Source organism: Calcarisporiella thermophila (genome assembly GCF_041956535.1).
Source record: "Calcarisporiella thermophila strain CBS 279.70 unplaced genomic scaffold VTP21scaffold_42, whole genome shotgun sequence".
In the NCBI taxonomy this organism is placed as follows: Eukaryota; Fungi; Calcarisporiellomycota; class Calcarisporiellomycetes; order Calcarisporiellales; family Calcarisporiellaceae; genus Calcarisporiella; species Calcarisporiella thermophila.
In genome coordinates, this window is record NW_027192232.1 from 21092 (window position 1) to 32994 (window position 11903).

General features: G+C 49.1%; 5 protein-coding genes and 1 non-coding gene across 6 annotated transcripts; 5 read left to right on the forward strand and 1 right to left on the reverse strand.

Annotated features, from left to right (window-relative positions):
* Positions 1 to 127: 127 nt before the first annotated feature.
* VTP21DRAFT_8916 (uncharacterized protein) lies at positions 128 to 2093 on the reverse strand (the record flags this gene model as incomplete). The annotated part of the gene is made up of 3 exons (XM_069399817.1): positions 128 to 1015; positions 1094 to 1897; positions 1977 to 2093. The coding sequence occupies 3 exons, from the start codon at positions 2091 to 2093 to the stop codon at positions 128 to 130; spliced, it is 1809 nt and encodes a 602-aa protein (XP_069245674.1).
* A 266-nt stretch (positions 2094 to 2359) lies between these two features.
* VTP21DRAFT_8917 (uncharacterized protein) lies at positions 2360 to 3729 on the forward strand (the record flags this gene model as incomplete). The annotated part of the gene is made up of 7 exons (XM_069399818.1): positions 2360 to 2588; positions 2652 to 2808; positions 2886 to 3053; positions 3135 to 3241; positions 3312 to 3380; positions 3443 to 3610; positions 3683 to 3729. The coding sequence occupies 7 exons, from the start codon at positions 2360 to 2362 to the stop codon at positions 3727 to 3729; spliced, it is 945 nt and encodes a 314-aa protein (XP_069245675.1).
* Positions 3730 to 4296: 567 nt separating this feature from the next.
* Positions 4297 to 5534, forward strand: VTP21DRAFT_8918 (uncharacterized protein; the record flags this gene model as incomplete). Its single annotated transcript, XM_069399819.1, has 4 exons — positions 4297 to 4405; positions 4476 to 4909; positions 4980 to 5228; positions 5304 to 5534. 4 exons carry the CDS (start codon positions 4297 to 4299, stop codon positions 5532 to 5534), a joined length of 1023 nt encoding a protein of 340 aa, XP_069245676.1.
* Positions 5535 to 5627: 93 nt separating this feature from the next.
* On the forward strand, positions 5628 to 5940 carry VTP21DRAFT_8919 (uncharacterized protein; the record flags this gene model as incomplete). The annotated part of the gene is made up of 2 exons (XM_069399820.1): positions 5628 to 5716; positions 5772 to 5940. The coding sequence occupies 2 exons, from the start codon at positions 5628 to 5630 to the stop codon at positions 5938 to 5940; spliced, it is 258 nt and encodes an 85-aa protein (XP_069245677.1).
* A 341-nt stretch (positions 5941 to 6281) lies between these two features.
* Positions 6282 to 9276, forward strand: VTP21DRAFT_8920 (uncharacterized protein; the record flags this gene model as incomplete). Its single annotated transcript, XM_069399822.1, has 4 exons — positions 6282 to 6383; positions 6466 to 6809; positions 6928 to 7591; positions 7690 to 9276. The coding sequence occupies 4 exons, from the start codon at positions 6282 to 6284 to the stop codon at positions 9274 to 9276; spliced, it is 2697 nt and encodes an 898-aa protein (XP_069245678.1).
* A 2084-nt stretch (positions 9277 to 11360) lies between these two features.
* Positions 11361 to 11431, forward strand: VTP21DRAFT_t356. The gene has a single exon. It is a non-coding gene; the product is annotated as a tRNA-Gly (tRNA).
* The last annotated feature ends 472 nt before the right edge of the window (positions 11432 to 11903 follow it).

The window sequence follows — 11903 nt, forward strand, 5'->3', positions numbered from 1 at the left end:
CTAAATAGTATTTATCTTGAAGTTATTAAAGGAATTTATACAGGAATTAACCAAATTTTCACAAATAAATATTAGGAGAATAAATTAAAAAAGATCACATTGGGATCCGGGTAATTTTACAAACTGATTACTCGACAAGATACAATTTGCACAGGGTCATCGTTCTATCCTTCAGTCGCTGAAGCACCGGGAGCGTCACCGGAATCTTTATTTCGCAGCAAATATGCCGCAGCTTCCACAGATACTTGCGGGCGAGTTCTACTTCCCCCCATTCCTCATAGAGCACCGCGTTCAGGACATCTAAAGCCCCAAAGAGGGGTGCAGCAGACTTGGAGATACCACAGTAAACCCCCCAGCTAAGGCGCAATTCCACGAGATCTACAATCCTACGCACGCAATACATACAAACGGCGAGGGCTCTATTCCCAAGTTTAGACGCGGACACGAGCACGGGAAGGAAAAACTCGATGTAGGAGCCGAGCACGTCCAACTCTTGGAAGATGGCAAGGGCGGCAAGGGCGGTCGAGTATTCGCGGGAGAGGTGCAACACGTCCTTTCTTAGAGGAGATGGGCAGAGTTTTTCATAGTTGCTGAGCAGGTGCTCTGCCTCGACGGCAAGGGTTTCCGGCTCTATCCCCTCCGCCCTGCGTAGCATTAGTTTTCTTAGAATCCCATAGAGTCGCCCTGTATATACCGCGCACTCAACGTAGAGCGCATATTCTCCAATTTCGTGCGCATAGGGGGTTGGCCGCTTCCTTTCGTCAAAAAGCTCTAACTCCTGGTCGGGCTGATTCGCAAGTAAAAAGTGCTCATGCTCCACGAGGCTAAGCATCCATCGAACGCGGTTGAATTGCTCTTGCATGTAGGCATTCGGACAGGGCTGGTCTCGGATTAAGTTGAAATGTTGACGGGCAAGGTGTATAAAAGTCGGGTTCCCGGTTTCCATTCGTGCCCGGGTATAGAGCAAACAAAACCCGATGACGGTGGAGAGACTAGGTTTATCAAACAACTCCTCCTATTCACAATAGCAGCATCCAACGACCGTTAGCACCTGTTCTGCCACTATATTATCCTCTAGCAATATGGAGGTTACCATGAGCATTTTCGAAGTTTGATCTGCTGTCCGAGCGATGGGCGATCGAAACCTCACCGCTATCTCGGGGTGTTCTGCATGCACGTGGCAAGTACTCCAGGCCAACGCGCTCCACAAGATAAACTCGTTCATTTTCCCTTCTCGGAAGGCTCGCATGCATCGTGGGGCATCCATGAGACGGCCAATAGTGAAATGGCAGCGAAAGAAACAGCGTAGGAGCGAAGCCATTTCATTCATCAGTTCTTTGTCTCTCATTAGTGGAGCAGGGAGTTGAACGGGGGTATCCGCTGTATAAAGTCTACGGAAGAACGCGATGCGTTCAGAAGAGAGAACAGCTTGGTACCAGTTATATTGCAGCTGCGGGAGCTGTCTCCGACTTGTTGTCGAGCTGTTGACAGGCGATCGGGGTGAACGCGGGGAGGATGTAAAATAGGATAAATGTGAAGGAGAATCTGGGCCCAACATCTGCTGCAAGCACTTTTGCAAATTTCCTGCTGATTCAGCCTTGATCCAAAGTATCAGGCTTTTATTCGTTCGACGAATCTTCCAGCCCTCGGGTAAACTTGTGGAATCTACCTCGACGGTTGGATCTCTCGATGCTATCCGCCTTTTTATTTTGGAGATTTGGGGCATATTATTTGCTAGATCCTGTTCCATTTTACGCATCCGGCGGCGAAGCTGACCCAGAAGATGGGAGATGTACCAGATGAACTGCGCTGCCTCCTCGTCGCGTTCGGGATATCTGCAATCGGCATTGGCATGTGCGCATCGTCCGCATCGAGGTACATTCATGTCACAATGGCCCTAATGAAAGAATATAGGATGGGAACAGCCCTGTCGTTAGCGATGACTGAAAGGATGATGCTAATGCGATGGATTATACTTTGACATCTTTGCAACGTTTGCATGTTTGGATTTGAAACACTAGAGACATGCCATTACTATCGCTCTGTTTGAATGTAGTAGAGCCATCGACACTCCATACCATTTCATAATTCATACTTCGACGGACACCGATATTGATGGTTAGGGAATAGAACAAAAATCGCACTGGGTATAGATGTTTCGCCAATAGAGTTTTGAAAAGCAACCATAAAAGCTAAAATAGCCAAACCCCAAGTGGGAAGATAACTGTGACTGTTGAAGCAGGAAAGAATTGCCGCCTAAATGAAGCCAGCCTGATAAAGACCATATTACATTGACGACATCTCATAAACGCTGTAGCAGAGCTTTCATTGTAGATCTGTTATTTAATTACAATATATTATGTCCATTACTAGCCTCTTGGGCTTTTCTTCCCCTGCCGACATAGATGTGTCCTTCACAGGGGAAGAATCGCGTAAATTGGTAGAGGTTAAGGTCGGAAAGAATCGAAGAGAGCAATTTCCCCTCTATCTTGATGGCGAGACGGTATCGGGGCTAGTTCACATTCGCTTGCTGGGTGGGAAAAAGCTGGATCACTTGGGCATCAAGATTGAGCTGGTCGGTAGTATTGGTAAGGACAGAGGGTATTCCCCGATGCAGGGAAGCTGTTGACGTTTGACTTTGACCATGGCAGAAATGATCTACGATCGCGGAAGACACTCCGACTTCCTCTCGCTCTCCCATGAGCTGGCAGCACCAGGGGAGTTGCACCACAACACGAAGTACGATTTCACTTTCAAAAATGTGGAGAAAGCCTATGAGTCGTATCAGGGAATTAACATCCGCCTACGGTACTTTTATTTGGCCTTTTTGTTTCGGAGGAGGGACATTATTGACGCGCGGGGGAGTCTAACCCCCATTTTCACAGATACTTTGTGCGTGTGACCATATCGAGGCGCATTTCGGACGTCGTGCAAGAACGGGATCTCTGGGTGTACTCCTACAAACCGCTCCCTGAGAAGAACGACGCAAGCATCAAGATGGAGGTGGGGATAGAGAATGCATTGCATCTTGAGTTTGAGTATAACAAGTCTAGGTGATGGTTTGGCCGATGATCGAGCGATCTCTACCCCCCTACTAAACGCTGATGCTCTGTTTCTTATTTTCATGTGAAAAGGTATCATTTGAAAGATGTCATTGTTGGGAAGATCTATTTCATGTTGATCCGAATCCGGATTAAACATATGGAGTTATCCATCATTCGACAAGAGATGACCGGATCAGGTACAGACCCCGATTGCCATACTAAAGAGACTGGGGGCACTCACCCCATTCTACTCTTCTGTGCCGATAGGACCGAATCAATATAGTGAGAGCGAAACCATCGCCAAGTTTGAGATCATGGACGGAGCGCCTACTCGAGGTTAGAGATGGATCCCTAGACTGGTTTGTATGTATGCCATGCTGATGCACCTCGATATATAGGAGAGACGATCCCCATTCGACTTTTCCTTGGCGGGTACGAGCTGACACCCACCTTCATCGATGTGAACAAAAAGTTCTCCACCTGTTATTTTCTCAGTCTTGTGCTCATAGACGAAGAAAATCGGAGATACTTCAAACAACAAGAGGTCACCCTCTATCGGCGGCGAGGTAGGGGGGGGGGATTTTTCGAGAATGACCCATGTTTCTCTCGCTCATTGCATCTATGTTTCTGCATTATAGTAGACGACGGGTTTCCGCCTGAGGGAGAGGGTCAAAATGGGCCGTGATGGTTGAGGGGGCTCTACGCATTGTAAATTTTTGCAATTGACACTATACGGGCATGGATAAGATTAGTCGACTCATCTCCGATTTCTCCTCGTTATTCCCATATGGAATGCTGGGAAATCTCGTTAGCCTAGGGGTTTCATTTTAAGTTTTCATTCCCAATTACAGATCGTTTCCTTCGGATTGTGGCTTGTATATTTTTCTTTCCTTAATATTAATACACCTCCCCTTTTCCATCGCAAGAATGAGCATCCCAAAAAAATGAGTGAAGCAGAACATAGATAAATTCTTCCTTGCATCTCTGCTATTTGCTTAATGTCTCTAGTTTAATATTCCCAAGGGCTTATGCTTGTATCTGTTTGGTTTATGTATTATTTTACCTTGCTATTGATCTTCACGTACTCCTCCACTTAGTGTATTGCTTTAACTTGACCCGTCATCTGTGATTATATTATCTGTTTAGATCCCCCCTGTGGACATTATTATTGGATGTATGGCAGTGTAGAGAATCTGTAGCTCTTCTAATCCATTCAGGACTATATACCTTTTTATTCAATACTATATCATATATGTCTCTATCTCCCGCCAGCCAGGTTCCTGAGACCCCTACCCTTTCCAACATTATCACCCAAACATTACCCACTGCATCCGGGAGCCGATGTGACAGGAGGGCGCTAGGTAGTGAGCCGATTGGTTTTGATATGGATGCACGAAGCATTTTGATGAGTTAAAATATATTTCTGCCCAGATTTCGTTGCGGCATCGCATCCCCCGTCTCCGCAAAAATCCCAGTCGTTCCCACCGGCGCCTTCTCCAGAGTCGGGGGTCAATGGAGACCCATCTCGAGCCAAAGGCTCGCGTCGCTTTCTCTCCCTTCTCTTTTGCTGTTCTCCCCGCCTTCTCGACAAGATTTCTCCGCTCCAAGGTCGGAGTGGAAAAAGACAGACTCCGACGCCTCTCTATATTGACGCCACAGAGGAAGACGAGGAGGAGGCGGGGGAGGCGGAGGAGGCGGGGGGAGAGGAGGAGGAAGAGGAGGAGGAGGAGGCCGTTGGAGCCAATAGGAGAAGAAATGGGGCCACGGCCACCCGAACCTTGCTGGGGCCGGTGGGGGAGAAGGATGTTGGGCGGAAATGCCTCGTCCTCGACTTGGACGAAACTCTTGTACATAGCTCGTTTAGAGTGAGTTATTCTCCCCGTTGCGTCGGCTTCTACACCGGAGCCGCATACTGATCGTGCTCTTGCCTTTTAGCCTGTCCCGCAGGCCGACTTCATTATTCCGATCGAGATCGACAATACGGTTCACCACTTCTATGTGCTGAAGCGGCCGGGGGTGGACGAGTTTTTGCGGCGGATGGGGCAGCTCTACGAAATCGTGGTGTTCACCGCAAGTGTGGCCAAATATGCGGATCCCGTGCTAGATAGGCTGGATGTGGGCAAGGTGGTGAGACATCGGCTATTTCGGGAATCGTGCATACAGCTCAAAGGGAGCTATGTGAAGGTAACTACGCGGGACGCCCCATTCGAGCCGATGCCCTGTAAGGCTTGATGACCTCAGCATCCCCCCCCTTTGTAGGATCTGTCTCAGCTTGGTCGCGACCTACGCAGCATCATCATCCTCGACAACTCCCCCATCTCCTACCTGCTGCATCCCTCGAATGCCGTCCCAGTGTCGTCGTGGTTCTCGGACCCGCACGACAGCGAGCTGTGCGATATGATCCCCTTCCTCGAGGACATGGCCCGGGCCGAGGTGGAGGACGTGAGGATAGTGTTGGACGGCTCCATTGCTAAGGCGGCCTCGAGCTGACCATGCTCGGGTCCCCGTGTTTTTCTTGAACTTGTCTCTGTTTTTCTTGCCCTCAACCTCGTCAATAAAGGCGCTGCCCCTTCCAGCCGCTCCATGAGCGAGACTGCTGTCTCTCGCGGCCTGGACGTAAGGGGCTCCGAGCCCGCGGGCCTGCCCAAGCTCGGCGCCAATTACACTAAAGAGTAGACGTGTCCAATTTAATTTGGGGGCAAAACAACAAAAGAAAACAACAGGCAGGGGACTGCCCGAGCTTAACCCAAGATCTCTGACCAAGCCCAATTCAATCCGGGCTTTTGAGGAAGGGCGAAAATCGCCGGGCAAAACCTTCGCCGATTCCCAATCCGACCCAGAGCCCCATCCAAAAGGCAATTCTGTAACAGAGCAAATGCGGCTGTTTCTGGTGTGAGAACGGGCTTCGGACAGCCTTGCGCAATTGGCACATGCACCCCCCCTCAGCAAGCAGCCTCTGAATGCGCTAGCCCGCGCAGTCTGTCGGGTGAAAATGGATATATACGCACATCCTTCTCCTACATATGCATCGCGCCCAGCCCTGCCTGCTTACCGAGGCTATAAATGAAATTAGCGTTTTGTTTTCTTATTTTTTGACAACCTCAGCTCGCTCCTGCCTTTTCCGTCGGCTTCTGCGTCTTCTATTTTTTCCCTCTCCCCCGCCCCGCTCCCGCTCCCGCTCTCTCTTGTTTCTCCCTTGCTTCGTGCTGCCCATCCCGCCAATCTCTTGCCACAACCATGTTCCCCTCGCTGGATAATGACAACAGCAGCGGGGGAACCCCCACCAAGCGGCTGCGCGTCACAAAAGCCTGTTCCCGGTGTCGGAATAGAAAAACTAAGGTAGCATCCTAACCCATTTCCCGCCTTCTCCCCCTCTCCATGTCCAGAATTAAACCATGCCATTGCTTCTCCTCCGTTGCAGTGCGATGGACTCGTGCCAAAATGCACCCCCTGTCTCTACAAGAACACCGAGTGCGTGTACGAATCGCCCACTCCAAAACCCGGAGCTGCCAGCCTGGAAACGCTGAATGCGCTAGCACAGCGCTTAGATTCGCTGGAGCGCCGAATGAGGGACATTGATTCCTCGCCTAGCGAGGGCGAGAGCAGCGGCTCCTCGCCGGATCAGAGGAGATCTGAGACCTCGTCCCAATCCGAGGATTCGCGCTCAGAACAGAAACGGGAATTGGAGGCCATGATGCTGGTGAGCCCGCACAAACCTTTATCGCACAGACACTGGACGTTGAGCTTTTCAAACACTGGCCTTCGGTAATTAATTCTCTTTATATACGATGGCTCATCTTTTCTTGTCCTTTTCCCTTGATTGGCCTCTTTCATCCCGATCCGCACTTCCATTCATTGATCCCTCTTGTGTTTTGCGCTTTAGCATCGACACCAACATTACCAATGTCTCTGACATCTACCGCCTCCTCTTGACCGGTCTCAGCCAGCTCGACATCGGGTCCTCTTCCCCCCCCTATTCTCAACAGCTTCAGTATGATCACTCACCCCAGCTGCCTCAGCAACAGGGCGCCACCCCCAACATCCGCAAGAGCTTACGTGTCGACACCCGTTTTGGCAACGATCCTATCCACAGGATCTTCTGGAGAAGCCCTAGCGGACGGTCGGAATTACAAGGAGGCGGCGCCGACATCCCGGACGAGATCACGCTTGCGTTTATCAACCACCAGCTGCTCGATGATCTTGTAAAACAGTATCTTGATCACTTCTGCAACGTGGCGCCCATCATCGACCGGGAGGCGTTTTGGACCGAGTATCGGTCCGGGGAGATGGACCCCCTTCTCCTCTACTCTATCCTCGCTCGCATGGCCACCGATATCTACAATGTGGACCGTTTTCCTGACCCTGACACCCAGCGCGCAGTCGGGCGGTTCTTTTTCCGCAACGCAAGAACAATTTTCCAGGAGCGTTTCGACCAACCCTCCGTATCCTCCGTTCTGGCCCTTGCCAATTTGGCATGGCACAAGTACGAGAGTCTGGATCCCAACGGCGCCGCACTCTACTGCGGGGCGGCAGTACGAATGGCTCAGGTATGCAGATGCACGCACATACCTGTGCCCTCTTCTCCCCCTCCACTCGAGGTGGGCGGGCATCGATTCCAATATTGAGCTCTTCCTATCTTGATTAGATCTTGCAACTCCACCGCCGGAATTCGGATATCTACATGGAGGCTCAAAACGAGATACAGCGAGAAATGTTGCTTCGAATATGGTGGTACATCTATTGCACAGACCGCAAACTCGCCTTGTTCTGGGGAAAACCCATGCTCATCCACGACGACGACTGCGACCTGGATCTTCCAAAGGCCCTCGAGATCGATGTCGCCCGTTCTGCGGCCGACTCGGTGAACTTCTTCCGCCAGGACGTGAAGCTGATGCATATCACCGGAGACATCATCAAGAAGCTGTACTCGCGTCAGACGGACAATGTGCCCTTGAGCACGGTGTCGGAACTGGAGAACATGCTCACCGAATGGTTCAAACAGTTGCCGGCCCATCTCCAATTTGACCTCGATCACATGGACACCTCCACTCCCCGCTCCTGCTTCCTCACCCTGCTCAATGTCTACTACCATACCCTCTGGATCCTGGTGCATCAGCTGTTCCTGCCCCGCCCCGAAGACGCCTCGGAGCCCATCCCGAGCATCAGCCTGAACATCTGCACCAAGTCGGCCAACACCATCGTCTACATTCTGACCAACCTGATCACCTTTGACTACTGCCAGCAGTACCTTTTCCCCGTCTCGGTGGCCTCCAACATCCACATCCGCAACTTCGGCTCGCTGGACCCGCAGAAGGTGGAGAACGCAAAATTCAACCTCGCGAGGGTGCGGCACTGCATCAAGCACACCCCTTTCTACCGAATCCAGTATCCGCCCGTGATGGAGTTCTCTCGCTACCTGGACCAATTCCCGGTGCCGCTGGAAATTCCAGACCCCACCGATGTGGAGGAGTGCAAACGGCTCTCCTCCCCAACCTCACAGCTGGAAGCGGCGGCCGTGGTGGACTCCGAAGGAAACGGCACGGAAACGGGTGGAAATGCGGGGCCGCGGGCCGCCTTTGGAAGGGCGAACACCTTCCCCTCCGTGTCGCCTCCCACCTCCACCTCCACCTCCACCACCACTGGCCTGGCGACCCCTCACACAACCGCAATGCTCGCGAGTACTGGGCCCGAGGCCAGTGTGTTTCAGGGCGAATTTTTCGCAGGTGAATGCGACTTTTCTAGGATCATGTCGAACTTTATGCCCTCGAGCCAGGCCCGGATGCCACCGCGCACCATGAATGAGCCGCTCCCCCAGGAACTCTATCCACCGCAACAGCAATCACTTCCCTCACCACCACAACAGAAGCCACTACAGCAATCTCAGCAACCACAACCATCGCAACCCCATCCAACACTGCAACCACCGCTCGTCCAGCACGAGAGACAAGAGCAGCGGCGTGGCAACGGGACCTATGCAAGCACGCAAGCTCAGCAGCCACCTCATCCCAAACTACCCTCTTCTCATTTGCCTCCCACGCAGTCCTCGCAACCGTCGGAGGAGATCAGTCCTCTTGGTCACTTGCATGTATATTCGAACTTCACCGCATTGCCACTGACGGAACCTTGGCGGACCCCGGTGCCGACGCTAAACGTAGCGATCCGAGAAGAAACCGACGGGGAAACCCCACTGCGGGCATCATGGAGAGGAGAAAAAAGAACATATAATTCGTAGCCTTAACTGCATTGATTTCTGTTCTTTGTAAGTATTGGAATTGACTATTTTCACTCTATTGCCATTGCTATTTCGAGTACTGTGATGATATCCTGTTGGCTTATATACATATCTACGTTAACATATATTTGCGAAACATTCAATATTGGTTATTTTAGTTTTCATTCATATGTTCCTACATGTCCTGTTTGTTCCTTTTTTTTTTTTTACTTCCCCTTTAGATTTGGGTCTTTCTAAGTTATTCATATATTTAGCTATTTGAAATGAAAAAAAAAATTCTCAAAAAAGAGATATGCATCGGTTCCGTATGAAGAGCGTTCATATTCTTTTTTGCCTTCCCTGTAACATGGTCATCTGTGATATAACACCCATTTCTTTACTCCTATGCTTTTGGGGCATTTGCCGTTTTCACTTAGAGACGCTACTATAAAGAGGAGCCCTAGTATGAAACAAGCGAGGTATTTTCACCCAATCCGCTCCTCCTTCGAGTTTTAGTAAGAAACTCAGATGTGCCTCGACGGCATTCCCAATGAGATTGGCTTTAGCGTCCTCTAATTCTAAATAGAGTTTGCAATGCAACCTTGTTTAATGGTCTGATAAACAAAAGGCTCAAACACGACACAAGCAGGCGTGAGAATACCCGGTGGTTAGGTAAGCGCAAGCTGAAAGGACACAGATGCATTCGCCCGCATAGAGCCAGGCGAGGTCCAGCCGCGAGAGAGAGATGCGAGCTGCCAAGAGGAGAGGAGGAGGGGCAGGGGGGCGTGGGGGGAAATGAGGTCATATGCAGCCGTACATTGCTTCACCGCGATGCTTGAGGCTAAACAAGCTTGACAGGTTGACAAAGCCGCGCTAGGCCTAAAGCGAAAGTTAACCTTCCGTTGCCAGCGCCAACCCCCCCCCCCCCCGCGCATCTATCCCTAGCGCCCGCTTCGTGGCATGAATGGATCCACGATATTCTAACCGTGCCCACAGAAAAAATTTGGCGGAGATTGGCCTCTTGCTAGATGGATTGGTTCCCCTCGGGCTACTCCTTATCAGACACCTGGGAATCCTTCAGGGCGCCATGCAGGCTCTCCAAGTTCTCGAGGGGAATTAATGACTGCAGCTGTGCAGGCAGGAGAGATCAAGCTCATTTGAAGGCAAGATGAGGGGTGGGTCGATGCGAGTTTACGGCGAAAAATGAGGCGTATTGAAAAAAAAAAGAAGCCTGGATAAATTAATGTCGATGTCGGGTAAATTAGATTTGTAATAGACTATTTTAATCTCTATGAGCGAGGGTAATCGTATGCAGAACACTTTCGATATTTATTTAATAATAATATAAGTGATTCAGGCAGGCGTTTCAGTATCGAAACATTGTAGATAAAAACAAAACAAAAAAAAAACTTTTTTTAAAAGCTGCATCCAGTGTTTCATCATACTAGGACTTGATCGCCTCAAGCGTTGTTTTATCGTGGTCTGGATGGTCACAGAAAGCTAAGGCGCTCACTCAGCCCATGGGGTGACCTAGTTTCTGCTCCCTATCAAACGAGTATTTACTAAAGCCTGTAGATGATTTCTGTTATTATATTGCTGTAAGATAGCATATGGCCCACGTGAAAATGTAGTTATATGTATTACTTATTAGTATAATAGAGCACAGTAATTGAAAGTAGGCCGGTAGGACATGCCAGCACGGTAATTTATTGGAATTGAATATCAGGTCCATTAATTGGAAACTATCCTGTGCAGGGACAGAGTAAAGATAGGCACGGGTGTGTAAATGCATACAAGTAATGCTTAAGATCTACTGTAAGGCACTTATCATATGAATAGTGGACCGAAGCCACTTGCATACCTATCCTTCCAAAAAATTGGATGTCAATTCTCGATGTCACTCCTCTTTGTGGATTTTACTACTTATTTTTGTAGCCGTTTGATATCGTTTGCTTGTTTCTATATTATTGATGACCATTGAGCCATAAGAAAAACCCGACAAACTCCCATAAAATATAATAAAAAAAAATCAAAAATAATCAAAAAATTTTTATATAAATATTTTAGATTTCCTCCGGTTTTCAGGAGCGCACTAATAGCTTGGTGCGTTAGTAGTTGACTGGTACAATATTTCCCTTCCAAGGAAAAGGACGGGGTTCGATTCCCCGCTAACGCATTTCTTTTTAATTTTTTACTTTATTGTTCTCAACAATGATATCCGTGGTTGAAACGCAGAGAGAAGTTGGCTGCCTGGAATAAAAGGTGTTCGTCGCTAGAGGATATGAAAATATATTCGAGCGCAAAAAATTATCTTAACTGCCGGTGGATTTTTGCAACCAAAAATGCCACCGCGCCATTGACTTCTGGTGCATCCTATTTCGGCGGAGAGCTCACCGAACAGGTGTCGAAGGAAAAGATGCTGAGATACTGTTTTAAGTCACTTTTGTCATAGTCTGTAGCCCGTACATTATCCTAGCGACGAAGTCCTACAGTTGTACAGTCTGATTTAAAGGAAATAACTGGGAAGGCTAATATAAATAAAACCGTCGAAATGTTTCCCTTTTTTTTTAGATTTAATATCATCCCGTCCTTTCTTTTACAGGGTTAGAAGAAAAGAATAAAAAGTATAAACAATAAAAAAGAAATAA